The following is an 18516-nucleotide window of genomic DNA, read 5'->3' as shown; positions in this document are numbered from 1 at the left end:
CATTATGATGACGTCATGAGTCAATTGAGGGTTCAAATGAGACATGGAATCATATCTCCAACTCATGCTTTTTCTAACCATGATATAAAAGTTGGGGTCAATGGACTATCTGAAGAGCTATTATGATTTTTAAAATGGCATGTTTTTTGATCAAATTTGCATTATATTGCCCATAGCAGCACGCGCGGATTTTGAACTTTGACGCGCGCTCACGGCCTTATGAAAGGTCAAGGGTGACTGAAAAAAAAAGTAAATTGTCATTTACGGTAAGAGGAATTTAAATCATGTAAAAATTTTGAATTTGACCTTTTCCGCGCGCTATGAGCGCGCGCAACGCGCGCGGGGACACTTACGGACGGAAAATTTTGAAATGCTTAAAATGACCTGATTCGTACTCTCCTTTAATAGTTAAGTGATTTTGAGCATTTGTAAATTTTGACGCACGTGTACGTGCGCGTCGTGACCTTTATGTGACCTTTGATGACATGACCTGTTGACCCTTGACCTGAAGTATATGTGATATGAATATGAATGACCTTTGCTTATGCATCACGAAGATATGATGGATAACGTGATTTCACAAAATGGCGCCTGGATGACGTCACGATGACCTGATGACCTTGAAAATGTTCCTGTCACGTATCATGACAATGACCTATGACTGTGTCAAAATTGAAAGAAATTAACACAACCGATCTTGAGTTAATCGATAAACAAAAAACGGGAAGAAATAAAAATAAAGAATAATAAATAAATAAATAAATAAATAAAGAAGAAAATTCTGACGAAAACAATAGGTGGTCTGTTGACAACAGACCACCTAAAAAATCAAATCATATCAAAAATCAAACTCTGGCTACGGCCCTGCGAGTTACGAGGTTCAAGGATCAGAATATGCTCTATGTCTTATCCACTCCATGAAGTCAACCAAACATCAAAACAACTCGTATCGCATCACGTGCATGAAATATACTAGTTCGAATCCTTAAATATACGATCCAACTTCGATCCAACTTCGATCTTGTTACTGACTTACTTGATTATGATACAAGAAATGGCCGATTCGACTTTAACTTACCAGAAAGAGTATATAAATTTGTAACTAATACCCCATTCACAGCTAGTGGTTTTAAAATTTGTAGCGGCGTTGTAGCGGAGCGGCGACACCGCCATAACACCGCTACAAATGCATTCACAGTAGAAAAGTTATCCCGCTGCAGCAGCGGGATAAATATCATGAACCCATTCACGCTGCAGCGGGTGATTTTTATTACCTCCGTAACAAAACGTGTATGCATGGCTCATGACCCGCGAGTGACCCCGATATGACCGGAAATACTTCAGCGCGGGGTTTTCGTAAACATGTCAAGTTGCTTTTTGTATCCTCGATCATATTACTTTTTAAAAAACTAGCATTTTTATTGCTTCCAATCAGAATGTTTTAATTTTTTGAAGTGTGAAATATTTTTATTTGGATAATTATAATATCTACATAATAATAAAATCAATTTGAATCCACTGGTTACTTTATTTCTATTTCACGTTATGTTCCCCATTGCTGGAGAACAGAGGTCAGTGATAGGTAAGTAAACAAATTACACGTGTTTGTCGCGGTGTTATAGCGGAGAGCCTTCACACTGAGTAAACACCGCGACAGCAGCGGGACTGTCCCGCTGCTGTAGCTAGGCGTGCCTAGCGATAGTTTGTGTCGGCGTTATCGCTAGGCGGTGTTATCCCGCGATAGTTTATAACGGGTCCGAGCCTTCACACTGAAGACAACACCGCGACAGCAGCGGGACAGTCCCGCTGCTGTCGCGGTGTTTGAGGCCACTGTGAATGGGTATAAGTGTTTAAAAACAATTAGATTTTTTTATTTTAAGGTCATCATAAAGGGAAACGTCTTTATTAAAAAATGAGATAGTGACCATAAAGTAAAATCACAAGTCTCTCTCCCCCCCCCCCCCCAACCCTGGCCCCAGATTACAACGTTTTCCACAAAGTCATGTACGTAGCTAGGCTTAATTGTGAACATATAGAATGTTACCATTTTGTTTTCTTTCTTAATTCGTTTGTTTTTACAGACGGTATATTTCCTTTCACCAGGGATATGTGAGTTTATCCCTCCTTTCACCCTTTTTTGACACATCTTTCTGGGCCTATCTCTTTAAATCAAAATATATTTATATATTTTTCTTCTTCCTCTTCTGCTGTTTCTTCTTCTTTTTAAATTCTTTTTTATCCTTGATCTTCTTCTCTTTTCCTTCTTCTCTTTCTTCTTCTTCTTCTTCTTCTTCTCCTTCTTCTCCTTCTTCTTTTTTCCTTCTTCTCTCCTCTTCTCCTCCCGTTCATCTTCTTCTACTGCGATTCTCATACAAGCTCATATACTCACGCAGGCATAATATACGCCCCAGATCGAGACACGCCCAAGATTGGCAAGAACTTTCACGGTGTCCAAAAAGTATAGTGTACGTGTTTATTTTTGGCATGACGGAATGAGCTATATTTAGCTCAATACTACACGCGCTAGGCAAAATACACGGTTCTGATCACACATAAGTACATATACATAGGAGCATATATTTAAACGTCTTTGGGAGCATCACTATCCTGGCTGTGTAGTAAAAGCTGTGCTTTTGATTCTCAACATTTCAAACACCACTGTACAAAACTCAACTGATTTCACTAAAAATCGGTACTTTAGTGACAATTGATGACACCTAAATAGCAGTAAAATACATTTTTTTCAACTTACTGATGTTAAAAAGAATAATTTAAAATTAAAATTAAAATTGTAAGTCTAGTGTCAAACTTTGCTTATAGCTGCATCGACATGATTGTGTAGAGTCCTTGCGATATTGTGTGGTGTGTATATTTGTGTATTCTGCCTCACAGCATGTATGCAGTGCTAAAGGTCAATACGCATTAGCATTGACTCTCTATGCTTTGCTGGAGTGGTTCTGATTGGTTACCCAAAATAGACGTCTGCTAGTTCCGTATAAAAGCCATCCACAACACGGAAAAAGAGGCACTGATAAAAACAGCCGAAATTCTGGTGTTTCACCATAATTAGAAGACATTACCTGCCTGTTGACACCCTGAGACAAGAAGCTGTGATACAGTCGACAAACGGTAGTCTGTTAATAATTCAGAATCGAATCTCGACCCAAACGTAAATCATGGGTTTCGACACGAAAGACGTGCAGGTGAAGTTGACCAGCGGTCGCACCGTTCGCATCCCCGTAATCGCGACGACGACAACCCAGCAGTTGTGCGAGAAGGTAGCGGAAGAGGAGAAGGCACCGGCAGATGTTATTACTCTCAAATTCGGCGGTAAAGTTCTGAAGAGAAGCCAGACTATGTATGGATATGGCGTCAGAGAAGAGATGGAATTGAAAGTGAAGGTCAGCTCATTTCCAAGCCCAATTAACTCAGCTAATTTTGTTGGTACTAGGCTAATTTAGATTTAAAGAGACTAAAAATGTCTTTGCATTGGTGATTGGATTGTCGACGAGGAGAGGAAGATAAAATTAGCTTGAAGATATGCAGATATGAATCTGACACGTACTGAATTATGAATGCTACAAACATTATGATTCATCTGAATTTGATTGATAATTGGAAGACGCAGGATAACTTTGATAACTTTGTAACACATAATGTCTTTTCTTCATAGATCTATACCGCGTCTTGCCCATGACGGAAGTCCTTTTTTTAAAATTTGTTATTATTTGAGCTAGATGATATAATTTTTTATATATAGGGTCTACTGTCTACTTAATAGTATAGAGATATCGACTGCTATGAGAGGACTGGCTATTTTTATACGCTCAAGGGAAATTTGCCTCCTCTGCTATCACCCGAGGCGCGCATGGGTGGGTGGCGCGCCGACGGGTGCAGCAGAGGCAAATTTCCCGAGAGCCAGTATAGAAACAGCCAGTCCTCAAGTATTAAAGCATTCGATATCCCTTTTATATGCCGAATTCAACAAAAATCTACCAAGAATTCATACCTTATCCTTTTATCAAGTAAAGATTGGTTAAAACATCACAGAAAATCTGATATAGGGTCTACTGTCTGTTTATATCACCGCCCGAAAAATGACTGAAAATTTCAATCAGTTGGGAATCGCAGACAAAAAGAACTGTGGTGTCCGCGCTTGCTCAAAGAACATTTTAACACGTAAACCAAAGGGTATCGCAGCAAGATTTTATTTTTTTTACGGTAACTGGAATTTTGCCGGAATTTTACTCTTGGACTATTGGTTTTGGCATTTTTCGTTTCTTTACGGGAATTAATGGCTAAAATCCCGACTGCAATTTCGACCAATCAGATGGCTGGATTTCTTAAGTGAGGTATATAATACAGGATATTCAAACCAATTTTCTGAATGCCCACATGACATGTTCGTTGTATTTTGTTGCATTGTATGTTCATCCCGCTTTTTTAAATTAATTTTTGTATTAAATGGAAAAGTCACGATGTGTATTATTTCTCCTCCTTGTGCTATCCGGTTTATTTAGGCAGTAGCCATAGGCTTGAATGTTTTTTCCACATAATTTCTTTTATATTCAATAAATAAATTATGTAAGAATTAAAAGGAAATATTAAAAAAGAAAATATTTAAAAAAGGATTTTTTGTTGACTAAAATATGAACAGATGTGTAATATGTCTCCTTTGCCTCCTTTGTAATAAACCATGTTTTTCATGTTCAATGTTGTTTAAATCTGTAGCTTCTGAAGAAGGAGACCCTGAAGGTTCACTTGCATCTCCCCAGGATACGTCTCCCCGGTAACGATAAAGGTGTCGTCTCCTTAGCTATCTACAACACATCAGCCAACTCCGAAATATTGAGCAAATTAAGAGCTACACCAAGTCTCTTTAACGAGTATCGCTATACATTGCATGTGAGTATTAATTATAACAAGAATAATAATAATAATAAGAAGAAGAATCACTAGAAATGCAATCGTATCACAACGATGTGCGTGCAATGACTCCATGTTTCTACGTGTCAAACGAAAGATGGGACGAAAGAGCTTCTCTCGGACTATCCAGAACAATGTGTACGAAGTCTGTAAGCTTCTGTGATATTGGAGATAGGTAGGACGGAAGAAAGGCCTCAACAGTGACCTTGATGGGATGGTAGTGGCTATGCCTACGAAGCTTGAAAGAAATTGGGATAGGGGAACCTAGTGTAAAAACCAATGGGATTTGGTGCATGTTCGTCATTGCAATAAAGATCGTTCTGGGGGCCAAAAGCATGAACCCGATATGCCCCATAGACAATGCGTGTAATGCATGGGCGGAAAACATACAGGATCTGTATTATGACCGGAGTTAAATTGTTTTTTTCTCTCTCTCTTTATGTCTCCTTATATATGGGCCGTATTTGGTATCATTAGAAAGAGAATTTCATGGTTGTTTTTGTAAACCACCCTCTTTCGTAGGACGAAAGAAAGGCCTCAACAGTGACCTTGATGGGATGGTAGTGGCTATGCCTACGAAGCTTGAAAGAAATTGGGATAGGGGAACCTAGAAAGGGCTGACAAGCACTGCGTGTAAAAACCAATGGGATTTGGTGCATGTTCGTCATTGCAATAAAGATCGTTCTGGGGGCCAAAAGCATGAACCCGATATGCCCCATAGACAATGCGTGTAATGCATGGGCGGAAAACATACAGGATCTGTATTATGACCGGAGTTAAATTGTTTTTTCTCTCTCTCTTTATGTCTCCTTATATATGGGCCGTATTTGGTATCATTAGAAAGAGAATTTCATGGTTATTTTTGTAAACCACTCTCTTTTTTTCTATGACAATCCTATCGAAACACATGATGTAAAATAGATTTATAGAACAAAATGGTGTCTTGAATGGCCCCCTTGACCAATTTCAAAAATCCGGCCAAGAGGTGCCCTGCATATTGGAACTTGGTATGCCACTGCAAATTTTCAAGGAAAAAAAAGGACATTTAAGGGGCGAAAAGCAGTCTGAAAAAATGACGTCCTAGCCGATACGTGTTAGATTCGGGCGGAAACTCAGCGGAATTCGTATAGTGACCTTTGTTCAAATGCCATTTACTCACAATTTTCTATGTGAACATATACCATACTTGGTATCATTCGAAAGGGCACTTCATTGAGGTCAGTTTGACACCATTGTTATTTGCGCGCAATATATTGCACGCAGAAAACGCGCTATTACGTAATGCATAGTAAATTCATCATTTTTGGGCGATAACTTTGCGCTGACATATTCTAATTTTACTAAACTTAGCAAACAGTTGTCACGTACAGTATATGGATACATGTTTCTGCCAAGTTTCATTGATGTAGGTATAACGATCGCTATTTTAGGGCAAGTTGAAGTTATTTCAGAGTTTTCTTGAAAATGGCAAATTTGGAGGGTAATTTTCTCAAATTTGGTCAGTGATAGGGTATATAATTTTGTATATGGCTGGAAAGGGCATATCTTCAAGTATCTTAATCCAAAAAAGGGTACGGTTCTGCCAAGCCATAATGGAGATACGGCCACAGAAAGAAAGCCAATTTCCAGAAATTTAGAGGGCGCTATTTATGTTTTGCAGAACCATTGGAGCGTGAAATTTGGCATGTCTATGTGCAATTATGGGATAAAGATACTGTGAGATTTAAATACAAAACAGAATTTATATGAGAAAGTTATGGCAGTTTTAGAATATTTAGGGGTCAATTTTTCAAGAATTTTAGAGATTTTTGATGGAGTCGGTTTCAGATTTGAATTTTGAGTATGTATGAAGATGGCATTTTGAAGGGCAGGTTATACGTCACAGATTAAAGAACATCTCTTAGACTATGTAGAGGAATTTATTAGAAGTTTGTAGGATCTAGGATAGTGGAGATAGGAAGGAAGATAGAAAGGCCTTAACATGGACCAGAAACGGTCAAAATGGCGCCTGGACGGTTATGCATGAGTGATTTCGAAAATCGAAGAATGTAGTGACCTTGAAGAGATGTTAGAGACTATGCCTATGAAATTTGAATGGAAAAGGACATGAGGAAAGCACCTAACTAGGAATGACAAGCACTACGTGCAAAACGAATGGGATTTTTGGACGATATAAGGAAAACCAGGAGAATATTAATGGGGCAGAATGTGAACGAAAACAAGGCAATGACGAAGGTCGTCTTTTCAAATATAGCACTGTACGTGGTAACCCCATTGTCTACTCTTTGTATTATGACCGTGTTCTTCTATCTTTGTCGTGTAAAATATTGTCTTGTCCCTTTCTCGTCTCTGTTGGCATCCCCCTTTTTCTTTCCCCTATTTTGTAGTTTTTTGTAGTTACAGATTAGTTAATTTAATTACTCATTATTCCTATTATCATTTGAGGTGTTCACACTTGTACAAGCATTGCTTTTTAGTGGACCCCTCTGTTTCCAACATGTATTTCTTACATTTCTTTTAAATGCTTATAATTGATTTGTAATGTTTTGTTGGAAACATGAATAAATTTGAAATCGTGCAGTACAATACAGTACAGTTATAAATATTGCTCTTAATACTTATCATATTACATGGGTAACACCACTTTAGTACCGTACAGAGATCAAGTCAATTAGCATACCCCGTAAATAAAATAAAAGTTAATGTTCTTCATTAAATGAAAGAGTTTTTGTTTTAAGACTGCGAGAAACAAGAAAATTATGAATGCTTCTTGTGATTTTCTGTCAATTACTTTTCTGTCGTTTGCTTTTGTGGCTGTTTGACAAATATTTATTCAATTGAAATTAAAACTTTTATCATTTACAAATTTAAATTTTTTCAATTTTATTTACTGACCATGTGCAGTGTTGTGCATCATGCTATGTTATGACAGAATCATGGAGGCAAACATTAGCACTGCGGCTGCTCGGTCACCGCGCCTTCTCCGCGCAACCTCTGCACGGAAGCTGCAAGGGCCTAGTACGATTTCCGTGCGGAGACTGCACGACTACTGCACTGAAATTGCATGATCTCCGAGCAGCCTCTGTATGGATTTGCCCCGGCTCGCCCCCGACGGCCAATACAAGAAATGGCACGATGCTCGTAGATAATGTAAACACAAACATCGTAGCCCGTAGCCTTCTACGATGCCCCCAAAATCGCATGAAAAATCGTAGACCAATTTATTGTACGGCGCCCGGGGCAAATGTCATCCAGGCATTACTCGTAACTATTCGTATTAACACGTAAACAGGTCGTTATTTGCCCGTAAGTTGATCGTAATTATCTGTGATACGTATTCTTAGCAACTCGTGGAATTTTGCCATAAATACATCGTAATAACTCGTAATAAACCGTAAGTAGCTGCCGGCACGTCAAGCTACTTTGCTTATTTCTGTTAATTATGCATTCAATATATTTGTTTAAATTCAATATATGTGTTTAATATCGCTTATTATCTGTATAAAATTATATACACTTGAAATATTGTATCAAGCCATATTATGTTCATGAAAATGTTATGATGAAAAAAAAGAAAAAAGATGCAGAAACCAATAAATCAAATCAAATCAAATCAAATCAAACAACTCGTAACAACTCTTAAATAGGTCGTAAAAGTGGTCAAATCGTAAGGATCCATGAACGATCAGTGAAGTTTCGCGATCCGTAAGGACTCCTAAGAAAAATCTGTGTATGTGAAGGGGGTATTATTAAAACCCACCTTTTACATTTATCTTGAGCTCTATAACTTTAACTTGAATGATGGTTGTAACTTGGGGGAGAGAAATGATACAATTTCAAGCAAAACTCAATATAAAGTGGGCAAAAATTCACGTACCCAAATCTTTTCATTTTCTGAATTAAGATTGGCGACATGACTCTTGAGATGAAGAATTATGCTTATGAAGATTGTCTCAAGGATGGGGAGAACATCATAGTTAAGTGTACCAATGGTCCAAAGATCGTGGAGGAGAAAGAAATGGGGGAAGGAGAGAGACAGGTTTGTTGAATGAATGAAATCAAGATTTTCTCTCCACTCTTCATTTTTCTGTTTTACTGAACATTCTTTCAACTCTTTTCATGTTACCTTTTATTCTTCTATTTAATTTCTGCTTCGATCTCTTCTAATTGTGTCAATTTTTCATAATTGTTTTATTTATGTTCATTTTCTCTATCCACCTCCCCCTTGCCACCCCTCCCCCTCCCCCCCCCCCCTCTCTCTCTCTCTCTATTATTATATCTTTCTTGCTTGCTCTCTACCTCCACAATGCTCTTAGCATTTTTCATCATCTGTTTATTGCTATTTTGTTTTCTCTAGTACTATTTTTCTCCCCCACCTCTTTCTCCCTTCCTCATACCATAATGAAGCCATCCCATTTGTCTTTTGTGTATAAATGCAAGGGTTGATTAGATGTTAATCATCTTTAATTCCTCACCCAACATTTAAAGGTATTTTTAACATATTGAACATGCTGTACTACAGTATAAACTATTTGTTCATGTCTTTGTCACTGTTTTTATATGATTAAAAAGGAACTGAACATGCATTTCAATTATGACTTCCCTTTATGTATAATGTATAAATTAAAATATTGAGATTCGTGTCTTCATTTTTAATTTTGTTTTCGTCAACCAATCATGTATTATGTGAAAATAGTATTGAGTCAATCTAAACATGTGGATTGAAAATTGAAATTCTAGACTATTTCATGATTCATGTTCAATGTATAAAAAGAGAGAGCGAATCAGAGGATGAACTATTAAACAAGAACTTTAGGTTATCTGTGAACTCAAAGCTTCAATTATTTTGCCTTTGATTGTATAGGAGGTACTGAACAGCTTTGCTTCCAGTATGACCTCGCGACGGAAGGTGGATATTGTGTTTTCCTTCGACACAAATGGAGACATGTTTGCTCTCCTGTCAACGGTAAGGTCAAATTCAAGGTCATTTTGTAATTGGGTCTGACAAATCTACACCTGCTGGGCCCCCGTCTTACAAAGAGTTACGATTAATCCAAATCAATCGCAAGTCCTCTAATCAATCGCAAGTTTGCAGTCTCCTGTCTCTAATGTACATAGTTCCGATTGATATTATTCACAAGTAAATTGCGATTGAAATCAACTCTTTAATTTGTAAGACGGTGCCCTGGTAGAACTCAATGAAGATAGAAGGATTTTGATGTTGTCAGTACATATAATTGGACATAGTATTCGTCTTCAACGTCAAATGTTGAAAAAGAAAAAAAGTACATGTGCACTGTATGTAAGAATTGGGGATAGTTTTCATTGACCATCAGAAAAAAAGTAAATGAGCTGAAGGCACAAATTCCCCTAAACTCATACAATGTCCATATTAACTTTACAATAGGGCCACTGACGATACACACATTTTTGATGTTTTATTAAAGTTGGTGCATAAACTCTTTGCACACAATACTCGTAGTAAAGTAGTAATACAAAAATGTCTTGTGTACCAAGGGCCCAGGGTAGCCTCATCAGTATTAATAATGTTCTCCCTGAGGCCCCTGCAATCATATTATTGCAGATATCGTAATTACTATTTAGCCCTCATGAACAACAATCAAAACCTGCTATAGTGACCACCTGTCACTATTAAGACCATATTTTTCATTTCCCTTGAAAACCTTTTTCATTGAAACCTACAGTAAAGGAATCTGTACATAAAGGCTACCTGCCTATAAAGACCACATATTTTTCTTGTATCCCTTGAGCAGTCTTTGTATACAGGTTTCACTTGATTAATTTGTGCCCAATTCTACAGATCCAAGATCATCTGCGAGACACTGTCACCCGCCTCATGTCTGACATACCGAACATTCAGATTGGCCTGATGGCTCATGGAGACTACTGTGATGAAGCCAGCTATGTTATAAGGAAACACGACATCTCCGCAGACATGGCTGATCTGGTCCAGTTCGTAGAGGAAACCACCGGTAGTGGAGGCGAAGGATGGTCATCAGGAAGATATGCTGTAAGTATGGTGACATAATAATAATAATAATAATCTGGATTTATATTTCGCTTAATACGAAATACTGTCTCACTGAGTAGCTAGCCTGATCCCTTAACAATTTAACATCTCGAAAGGATCGCTTGGCATGGCGAGCAGATCTCAAAGGACTGCTAGACCTTTTAGAGGATTTCTGTGAACTAATTATTTCACTCCTGCGATGTAGTATTAGTTCAGAACAATTAAGCCATGCACGCCGTTTCCATTGTATTTGATTGACATGACACAACCATTTTATACAAGTAGTTGATATATGACAGACAATACATAGGTCTTCGGTTTGATCCCCGACATAATGTCCTTTAATTGGCAAGTCATTAATCTACATGTGCGACTCCATAGCCAGGAGAGGAATGGGGACCTGTACTGTAGGACCACAAATGAAAGCCTTTGTGATATTAATTGATTGCCATATATGCCCTCACAGCAACCATGTGGTAGGAATAATCCCCAGTGCATGGAGCTGGTGCACATTGTGCTGGAATGAATTTGATGACCAGGGTAATAATATCTGTAAATCGTTGAGGTCTAACAATGTTTACTTCATTTTCCACAGAAACAACTAAGGAGCGATTTGGGATGAATTAATGTCTATAGATCTGACCAAGTCTGAATGTATACCTGTATATATTAACCCTATGACTACTGAGTTCTCTAGTACCCATGGATCGCCTGGCTTCTGTAGGCAATGGGTTGACTTACTTACTGACTTAAGTGCACAGGACGGAGTGTCCCCTTGCGCTCCTACGGGTGGTCTGCCTCCATTCATTTCTGTCCTGGGCTTGGTGTTGGGCAGCCTCCAGGCTTAATCCAGAGTCTTGGCGGATTTGGTCTTTCCACCTCAGGGGAGGACGTCCTGGTGGCCGTGGCACAGTAAAGTCATTGGTGTGGACTTGTATTGGTAGGCGTTCCTGTGGCATACGTACCACATGTCCAAACCATTTCAGGCGGCGGTTGGATATTTCCTCATTTATTGTCTTGGAGATTTTCAATGACTTTCTTATGTCTACGCTTCTAATTTTATCTAGAAGATGGACTCCTGCTATTGTCCGCAGACATCTCATCTCAAAGGTCTCCAGTTTATCCCGGTCATTTTTCCTTAGCGTCCACGTCTCAGACCCGTAGGTGGCTATAGGACGAATGAGGGCATTATAAATCCTGACCTTCAGGGCTCTTGAAATATCTTGGTTGGTCCATATATTGTTTCTCAGTCTGCCAAATGCCCAGGAAGCTAGATTTGTGCGTCTCTTGACATCTTTGGTAACCGAGGGGACTACACTTCCAAGGAAGACAAAGTCTTCTACCTTCTCTATAGGGTTGCCATCTATTGAAGTCTCCTCATCATCGATTGTCATGATTCTGCATTTAGCTGTGTTGATTTTCATTCCCCATTTACCACAAACTTCCACCAGCTTGTTTGTTGATATTTGGAGTTTGTCATAGATGAGTTCGAGTAGAGTGGTGTCATCTGCATAGCGGATGTTGTTAATGCGTATGCCACCCATCTGTACTCCACTGTCTAGGTTTTTGACATCTGCCATCACGAACTCAAGGAAGATGTTGAACAGACTTGGGGAAAGAAGACAGCCTTGCCTGACACCTGTCTTAACTTGGAACCATTCCGTAACTTTACCATTTACGATGACAGCACATTTGGTCTGATCATACCTATACTCGATGAGGTCAATCAGGTTCTTCTCAACTCCTACTGAAAGAAGGCACTTCCATAAAGCATCCCTCCAGACAGTATCGAATGCTGCTTTGAAGTCCACAAAATTCCAATGGATGGGGATGTGTCTCTCTTTGGCCTTCTCCAGCACTTGCCTGACAATGAAAGGCAATGTAGGCAATGGGTTAAAATAATATATTTCTCTTCTTCCTTTCAGTGTTATGAATGGGCGTTAAGACATGCCAATGGTCTCTCCTGGAGGGAAGACGCTGCTAAGGCTTTGGTGATCATTGGGGCTGTAGTCCCATACCCTCCTTCATACACAGACATGAACATCAGCTGGCGGGATGAGCTCCAAGATCTATGTGACAAGGATGTCAAGGTAGGTACTGTTCTTCTAGGAATTCATCAGTGGCACTTTATATTAGAGGGGTCTTAATTTTTTTTAAACCATTATTATCATCATGTTTTCTAGACATCCTGAAGGACAATGAATGTCAAATAATAACCATGTTTTGGAACAACCTTACACTTGTCATTAGGGAGAAAAAAAATCTGTTTTCATTTTCAAAGCCTTATTGAAGGCCCACTTGTTTTCAGAAGCACAAAATGAATCATTCTGTGTCCATTTAGAATGCAAATGCATATAAAGAATTTTCACTAAAGCACAGTAGAGTATCATAGCTGCCAACCATTCCTAATGAGGAGGAATGATTGCTATTGTTTGCCTTCAGGCTATTGCTTTAAACCCTAGATATTACTCTCTTTTTCTGAAATATTCTGTGTGAAAAGTGTACAAAATAGAATTTTGCATTCAGATAATCTTAATTTTTGGTGTGAAGGTATTGAAGGCTATATTTAAATAGTGTCTGCCCTATAGCTATAATAGATCAATGTTATCATCATTCTTGTTTTTTTTTTTCTTCTTCTTCTTTCCATTAGGTGTACGGTGTTCAGGCCTTGAATGAATTCTTGAAAGAATTCTCTAACACTAACAGAAGCTCTTTTTACAGTTACATATCACGGATATCAGGGGGTGCTCACATCAAGTTTCAACATTTCTCTTTGATTACAGACATGTTCCTTGCAGGTGAATTTAAGAGCAAATCATTTATGATATTTTTGATGTATTTATTGATATATTTATAAAAAAGAAAAAACAAATCTATTGTTTCAATCATTTTATTTATTTATTTATTCTTTCATTAATTAATTATTGTTATTATTTTTTATTTTTTATCCAAAAAACAAACAAACAAGAATTTAGAGGGGGGGGGGTGGTAAAGGGGCGTTTCATGGAAATAAATTTCCCATTTATAATCCAAGCATGTTTTCATCATGGTTTTGATTGTGAATTAAGGGCATTCTGTGGGGGGGGGGGTAGCTGCCCCCTAGCCCTTGCATAGCTAGTCCTGTGCATCATACAGCAAGGCTAAGACATTTTGAATTTATTACATTCATTTTCAATCATAAAAGATACTACGGGTCTATCGTCTATGATGCCTTTGAGTTCTTGTAATGAAACTGCATTTCATAAGAAACTAGCTTTTAACCCCTTTGCCTACCAGGCCTGGTTGGTTCCTGCATCAGACCTAACGGTACTAGTATTTGGAATTTGAGAATTCAGTGGCCAACAGGTTAGATCAATTCTGAATCATTAATCATGCAGTAGATTGGTTGTTTGGAACACAAAGACACAAGCATAGACAATGTCTGGAAATCACAACTCACATTTGTTAATGGGGAACTACCGGTACATATTTTGCATGCAGTCAGGATTTCCTCAGCGTTCTTAGCTGCATTAGTTTGCCTTGTAACGTGAGTTATCAATTTTTAGTTTGGTATGGAATTGTTTATAGCGTGCTACAGAGAATCAGGTGATGAAGAAATAAAGGCCTATGTCGATGAAGTGGAGAAAGAAGGAAGGATGACAGAAGAAATGATGGATGTCATGAAGCAGCTGGAAAAGAAATCAGAGGAGGAGGACAAAGAAGAGGAAAAAGAAAAGGATGGAGAAGCGGGGCAGAAGACGGATGGAGAGGCATCAGTAGATGCCGCAGTAGGAGAAGCTGAGGTTGCACAGCCCAATCCTCAGAGGCAACAGGTTAGTAATTTTGTTTGTTTATTGAAAATGGCATTACTGTATGTTATTTAGCAATATCTCCTAGAACAAAGTTTGCTCCTGGGGGGTGTATCACCAAAATCCTAAAGTCAAACTTTATTCTTAGTTGGACTTCAACATTATGGAGAGCTATTTGTAGCCTTAATATAAAATATATTCAAAAGCAAAATTTTTAAACTCTTCATAAATTTCACATCAAGAACATGAAATCCCCTCGATAATAGAAAATATCAATGATTTGAATCGACATTTTATATGCCATTTAAAATAACTTTTACAAAACATTTTCTAAGATGCTAACGGTTTTCCATAATTGTTAAGTCCAACTTAGATATAAGTTAAACTTAGGATCTTTGTGAAACACCCCCCTGGTGTTATATCATCAGATCAAAGGTGAGGAATGTAAGGTTCGAGTAGGGTTCTAGATTAGGTTTAAGATACATGTCTTAGTGTTAGGTATAGTGTCTTTGAGGTTTGTTCTGTTAACATAGGTACCGATAATAACAAGTGCATAGCCTCAAATGGTTTCAGTTTCTTTTCAATTAAGTAGATAACATGGTGATTTTTTTTTTAAAACTCATAAACAAACAAATGTTGCAATTTTTTCAGGAAAACAGATATAGTAATTGAACATGATATTTGAATAACATATACGTCTCAAATAAGATTGATGAGTGTTGAAATTATTCTTTGTATTCACAGAAATTGTTTGATAGAGAAACCTGATATTTTGCTTCAGGATTATAGGATTCAGTGACTGTGGTCCAGGGTTGAAGTGAGAATAGAGTAGGTAATTGATGGTGGAGCAATTATCACTGGAAAATATGTCATGGACCCTAAAATTGACTCACAAATGTCTTCTGCTTTATTTCCGTGTTCAGGAAGAGGAGTACGTTGCCGAGCCTTGGTGGGATACTACCTTAGATCAGGCAGTCATGCCCGAATTCACATACAACAATGAGACAGACTTCTGGACGAGGTCCCCTCCTCCTCCTCGGGCCGCTCCTGTAGTTGGGGAGAGCAACAACTTCTTCAGTAGGACAAAATTCAGGAAAAGTTTGAGGATGAAGAACCTGAAGAAGGGTTGCTCAGTGATGTGAGCATGCATGGGAAATGCAGAACTTGATGATAATTGTCGAAAAATGTGAAAGTCTAAGGATCGATCCCACCGCTGCCACCATGTTAGAGACGTGGTTCAGATATATAAGAGACGTTCATGCGTGGGCTTTATTAAGTCATTCAATCCCATAGGATCCATACATGTATATCATAACAAATTGGATTATATAAAATAGGATATTTGTTAGAGGGCATCCTATTGGCTGAGAGGCTGTTACATGACACTCGATTAACATTTCGTTATTTTATGAATGACCATGACAATTACCTTTTTAGTACGGTATATTGCATACAAATGTGAATTAGATTGCGCAAGGCTCTTCCTGGCCTTCGCATACCTATTGTTTGCATTGTCTTAGCGGGGGCAGATAATGCATGTAAGGCTACATCAAACTCATGAAGATGGGTGTTGAATTGGGCTCTGTATTTGTCAGCCTGGGAAGTTTTTTTGTTTCCAAAGCTGTTGCTAACTCTGGCCACCACTCCAAATAGCTATGGTTATAGCTAAATCGAATTTCATAAAATTCAGAACATGTCAGCCAATGTTTCTGTACTCTTTATCTACCTTTGCTCTCATTATTGACTGCCATGATGTTCTTCCTCAAAATAGTATTGTTAAGATCAAACTGGTCTCATCTATAATTGTGTCAAGTCATTGTAAATAGAATGAAATGATGATACTGCTTGCCATGCGTTCACCATTAATGTGATGTATATTTGTACTTACATATATATTGGATTATACATGTTGGTTGTTACGCAGCTATTCAAATCATAATGCAATATTCATTGTGTGTCGGTCTTTTGTAAAGAGAAATAGGTGCTTAATTTTGGCCATTTTGTGCAATGTATTTGATATATGTGTGTGATTTAGATTTGAGTCTTAATTCCCAAAATTATTTTACTTCTGAAAGAGGGTATTGCTTTTCTACATTAAAAATTTAAAATTGCTGAGGCTTCTTATTTTCTGCCGTCTAAAAGTTCTATACAAGTAGAGACGATATACAAGGCAATTGAGAAATGTGCATGTACCATTAGGGGGGGGGGGGGGATTAACCTTTCCAAAAAAAATTCCTTCAAAATTATTGCTGATTTCTGTTCAATTCACTGCCTCCCCCTGGGAATATTGTTATCACACCATTATATCAATACTTTCTCCAATTATATGTACTAATTATTTTTTTTAATTATTTTGAGATATATATGTTTACTCAATTCATTAGTTCTCATTTATTCAAACCCAACAAGCACCACTGCAATATACCAGAAATATCATATACATTGTGCAGTGTTCTAAAACTGGACTGACTTTTTTTTTTAAATCCTGTCTTTCAGTAAATTTATGGTTGTAGGAATTAATCACCTATGTAAAACCATAGCCTTATACAATATATATTTTCTGTAAAATGATCATTTTGCATATGATTTCAGCATTGTATGAGACTGCTGTTATATTTTAAAATACTTTTTTATCATACGAAATGTATTATTTAGACTGTAGTTTGTGAAATGCCTATTTCATGGACATATGTTTTTATAAGTATCTGTATGGCCAGTAATCACTGTATAGCTTGATACGTCAGACTGTTTTTAGGTTCATGTCGAAGATTGCTTTAGACATGAAATATTCTGTTTCTATGTTATGAACATATATATTGTATAATTTGTATCTTTGTATGTATTGTACATTTATGTGTTATTATCAATCCTTTTTTTCTTTTTTTTTGAATATATATAGGTTGTCCTTTTAAAGGTTAATGTAAATTGTAATAAAATTTTATACACTTTTGTACACCTATAATGATGTATTATGCTTCTTATCTATTCCCGTACAGCTGCTACTACAACTTTATCAGGGTGGCTCCCCACCCCCTGCCCCCAATCAAATGGCAAAAAATCCACACAGAACCTGCCCCCCCCCCAAAAAAAAAAAATCAATGAATTCTCTCATCCTAGTTGTCGGTTTTTGATAATTAGTATTTCATCTACCTAGTGAAGTAGGCATGCCCCTACCTCCATAATTGGAGGTGGGGGGGGGGGGGTGTACTTCAGGCGTGGATCCAGGATTTTCCAATGGGGGGGGGGGGGGGCCGGAAATTTGAAAATTGCGCAGACCGTTTTTTCATGGTCATATTAGAAGCACCATACCAGTACAATTTTTGACACAATCATCGGGGGGAGGGGCTATAGCCTCTTGCCCGAAAAAGTAATTTTCTGGTTTCACAATTCGGCTAGTGAGCGAAGCGAGCGAGCAACAATTTGAGCATAATATGTATTTTGCGAAAGTGTTATTTATCACCAAAATAAACGAGAAAAGATATCAAAAACTCATATTCAGGCAGCTTGCTGTCCTCCCCCCCCCCCCCCCTCCATTACGTGCGAAACGCGGAAGCTTTGACCTTTCATTAATTATTAGAGAAAGAAGACGATTTGTTGTACCATTCTCGACTCGTATACCTTGTCTGGATTCAGTTTTTCCCCTCCCGCGCAAAGCGCGGAAGCTTTGACCTTTTATAGTTTCATTAAATCATTAGAGAAAGAAGACGATTCGTTGTACCATTCTCGACTCTTATTACTTGACTGGATTCTGAATTCAGCCCCCCTCCCCTT

At 38.0% G+C, this 18516-nt stretch overlaps 1 protein-coding gene across 2 annotated transcripts; it reads left to right on the top strand.

The window, feature by feature from the left end:
* Positions 1-2928: 2928 nt before the first annotated feature.
* On the top strand, positions 2929-17707 carry LOC100890146. Of its 2 annotated transcripts, XM_030990203.1 has the most exons (9): positions 2929-3401; positions 4732-4905; positions 8831-8965; positions 9791-9892; positions 10748-10957; positions 12883-13047; positions 13608-13755; positions 14525-14769; positions 15669-17707. In XM_030990203.1, the coding sequence occupies exons 1-9, from the start codon at positions 3177-3179 to the stop codon at positions 15885-15887; spliced, it is 1623 nt and encodes a 540-aa protein (XP_030846063.1). In that variant the 5' UTR covers positions 2929-3176; the 3' UTR covers positions 15888-17707. The 2 variants fall into 2 exon arrangements, with proteins under 2 accessions (XP_030846063.1, XP_030846064.1); XM_030990204.1 differs by lacking the exon at positions 8831-8965 and having other exon boundaries at positions 2931-3401.
* The last annotated feature ends 809 nt before the right edge of the window (positions 17708-18516 follow it).

This window comes from Strongylocentrotus purpuratus, unplaced genomic scaffold, assembly GCF_000002235.5.
Source record: "Strongylocentrotus purpuratus isolate Spur 01 unplaced genomic scaffold, Spur_5.0 spur5_scaffold_19, whole genome shotgun sequence".
Lineage (NCBI taxonomy): Eukaryota > Metazoa > Echinodermata > Echinoidea > Camarodonta > Strongylocentrotidae > Strongylocentrotus > Strongylocentrotus purpuratus.
The sequence above is the reverse complement of the archived record's forward strand: the minus strand, read 5'-3'. Positions and strand labels throughout refer to the sequence as shown.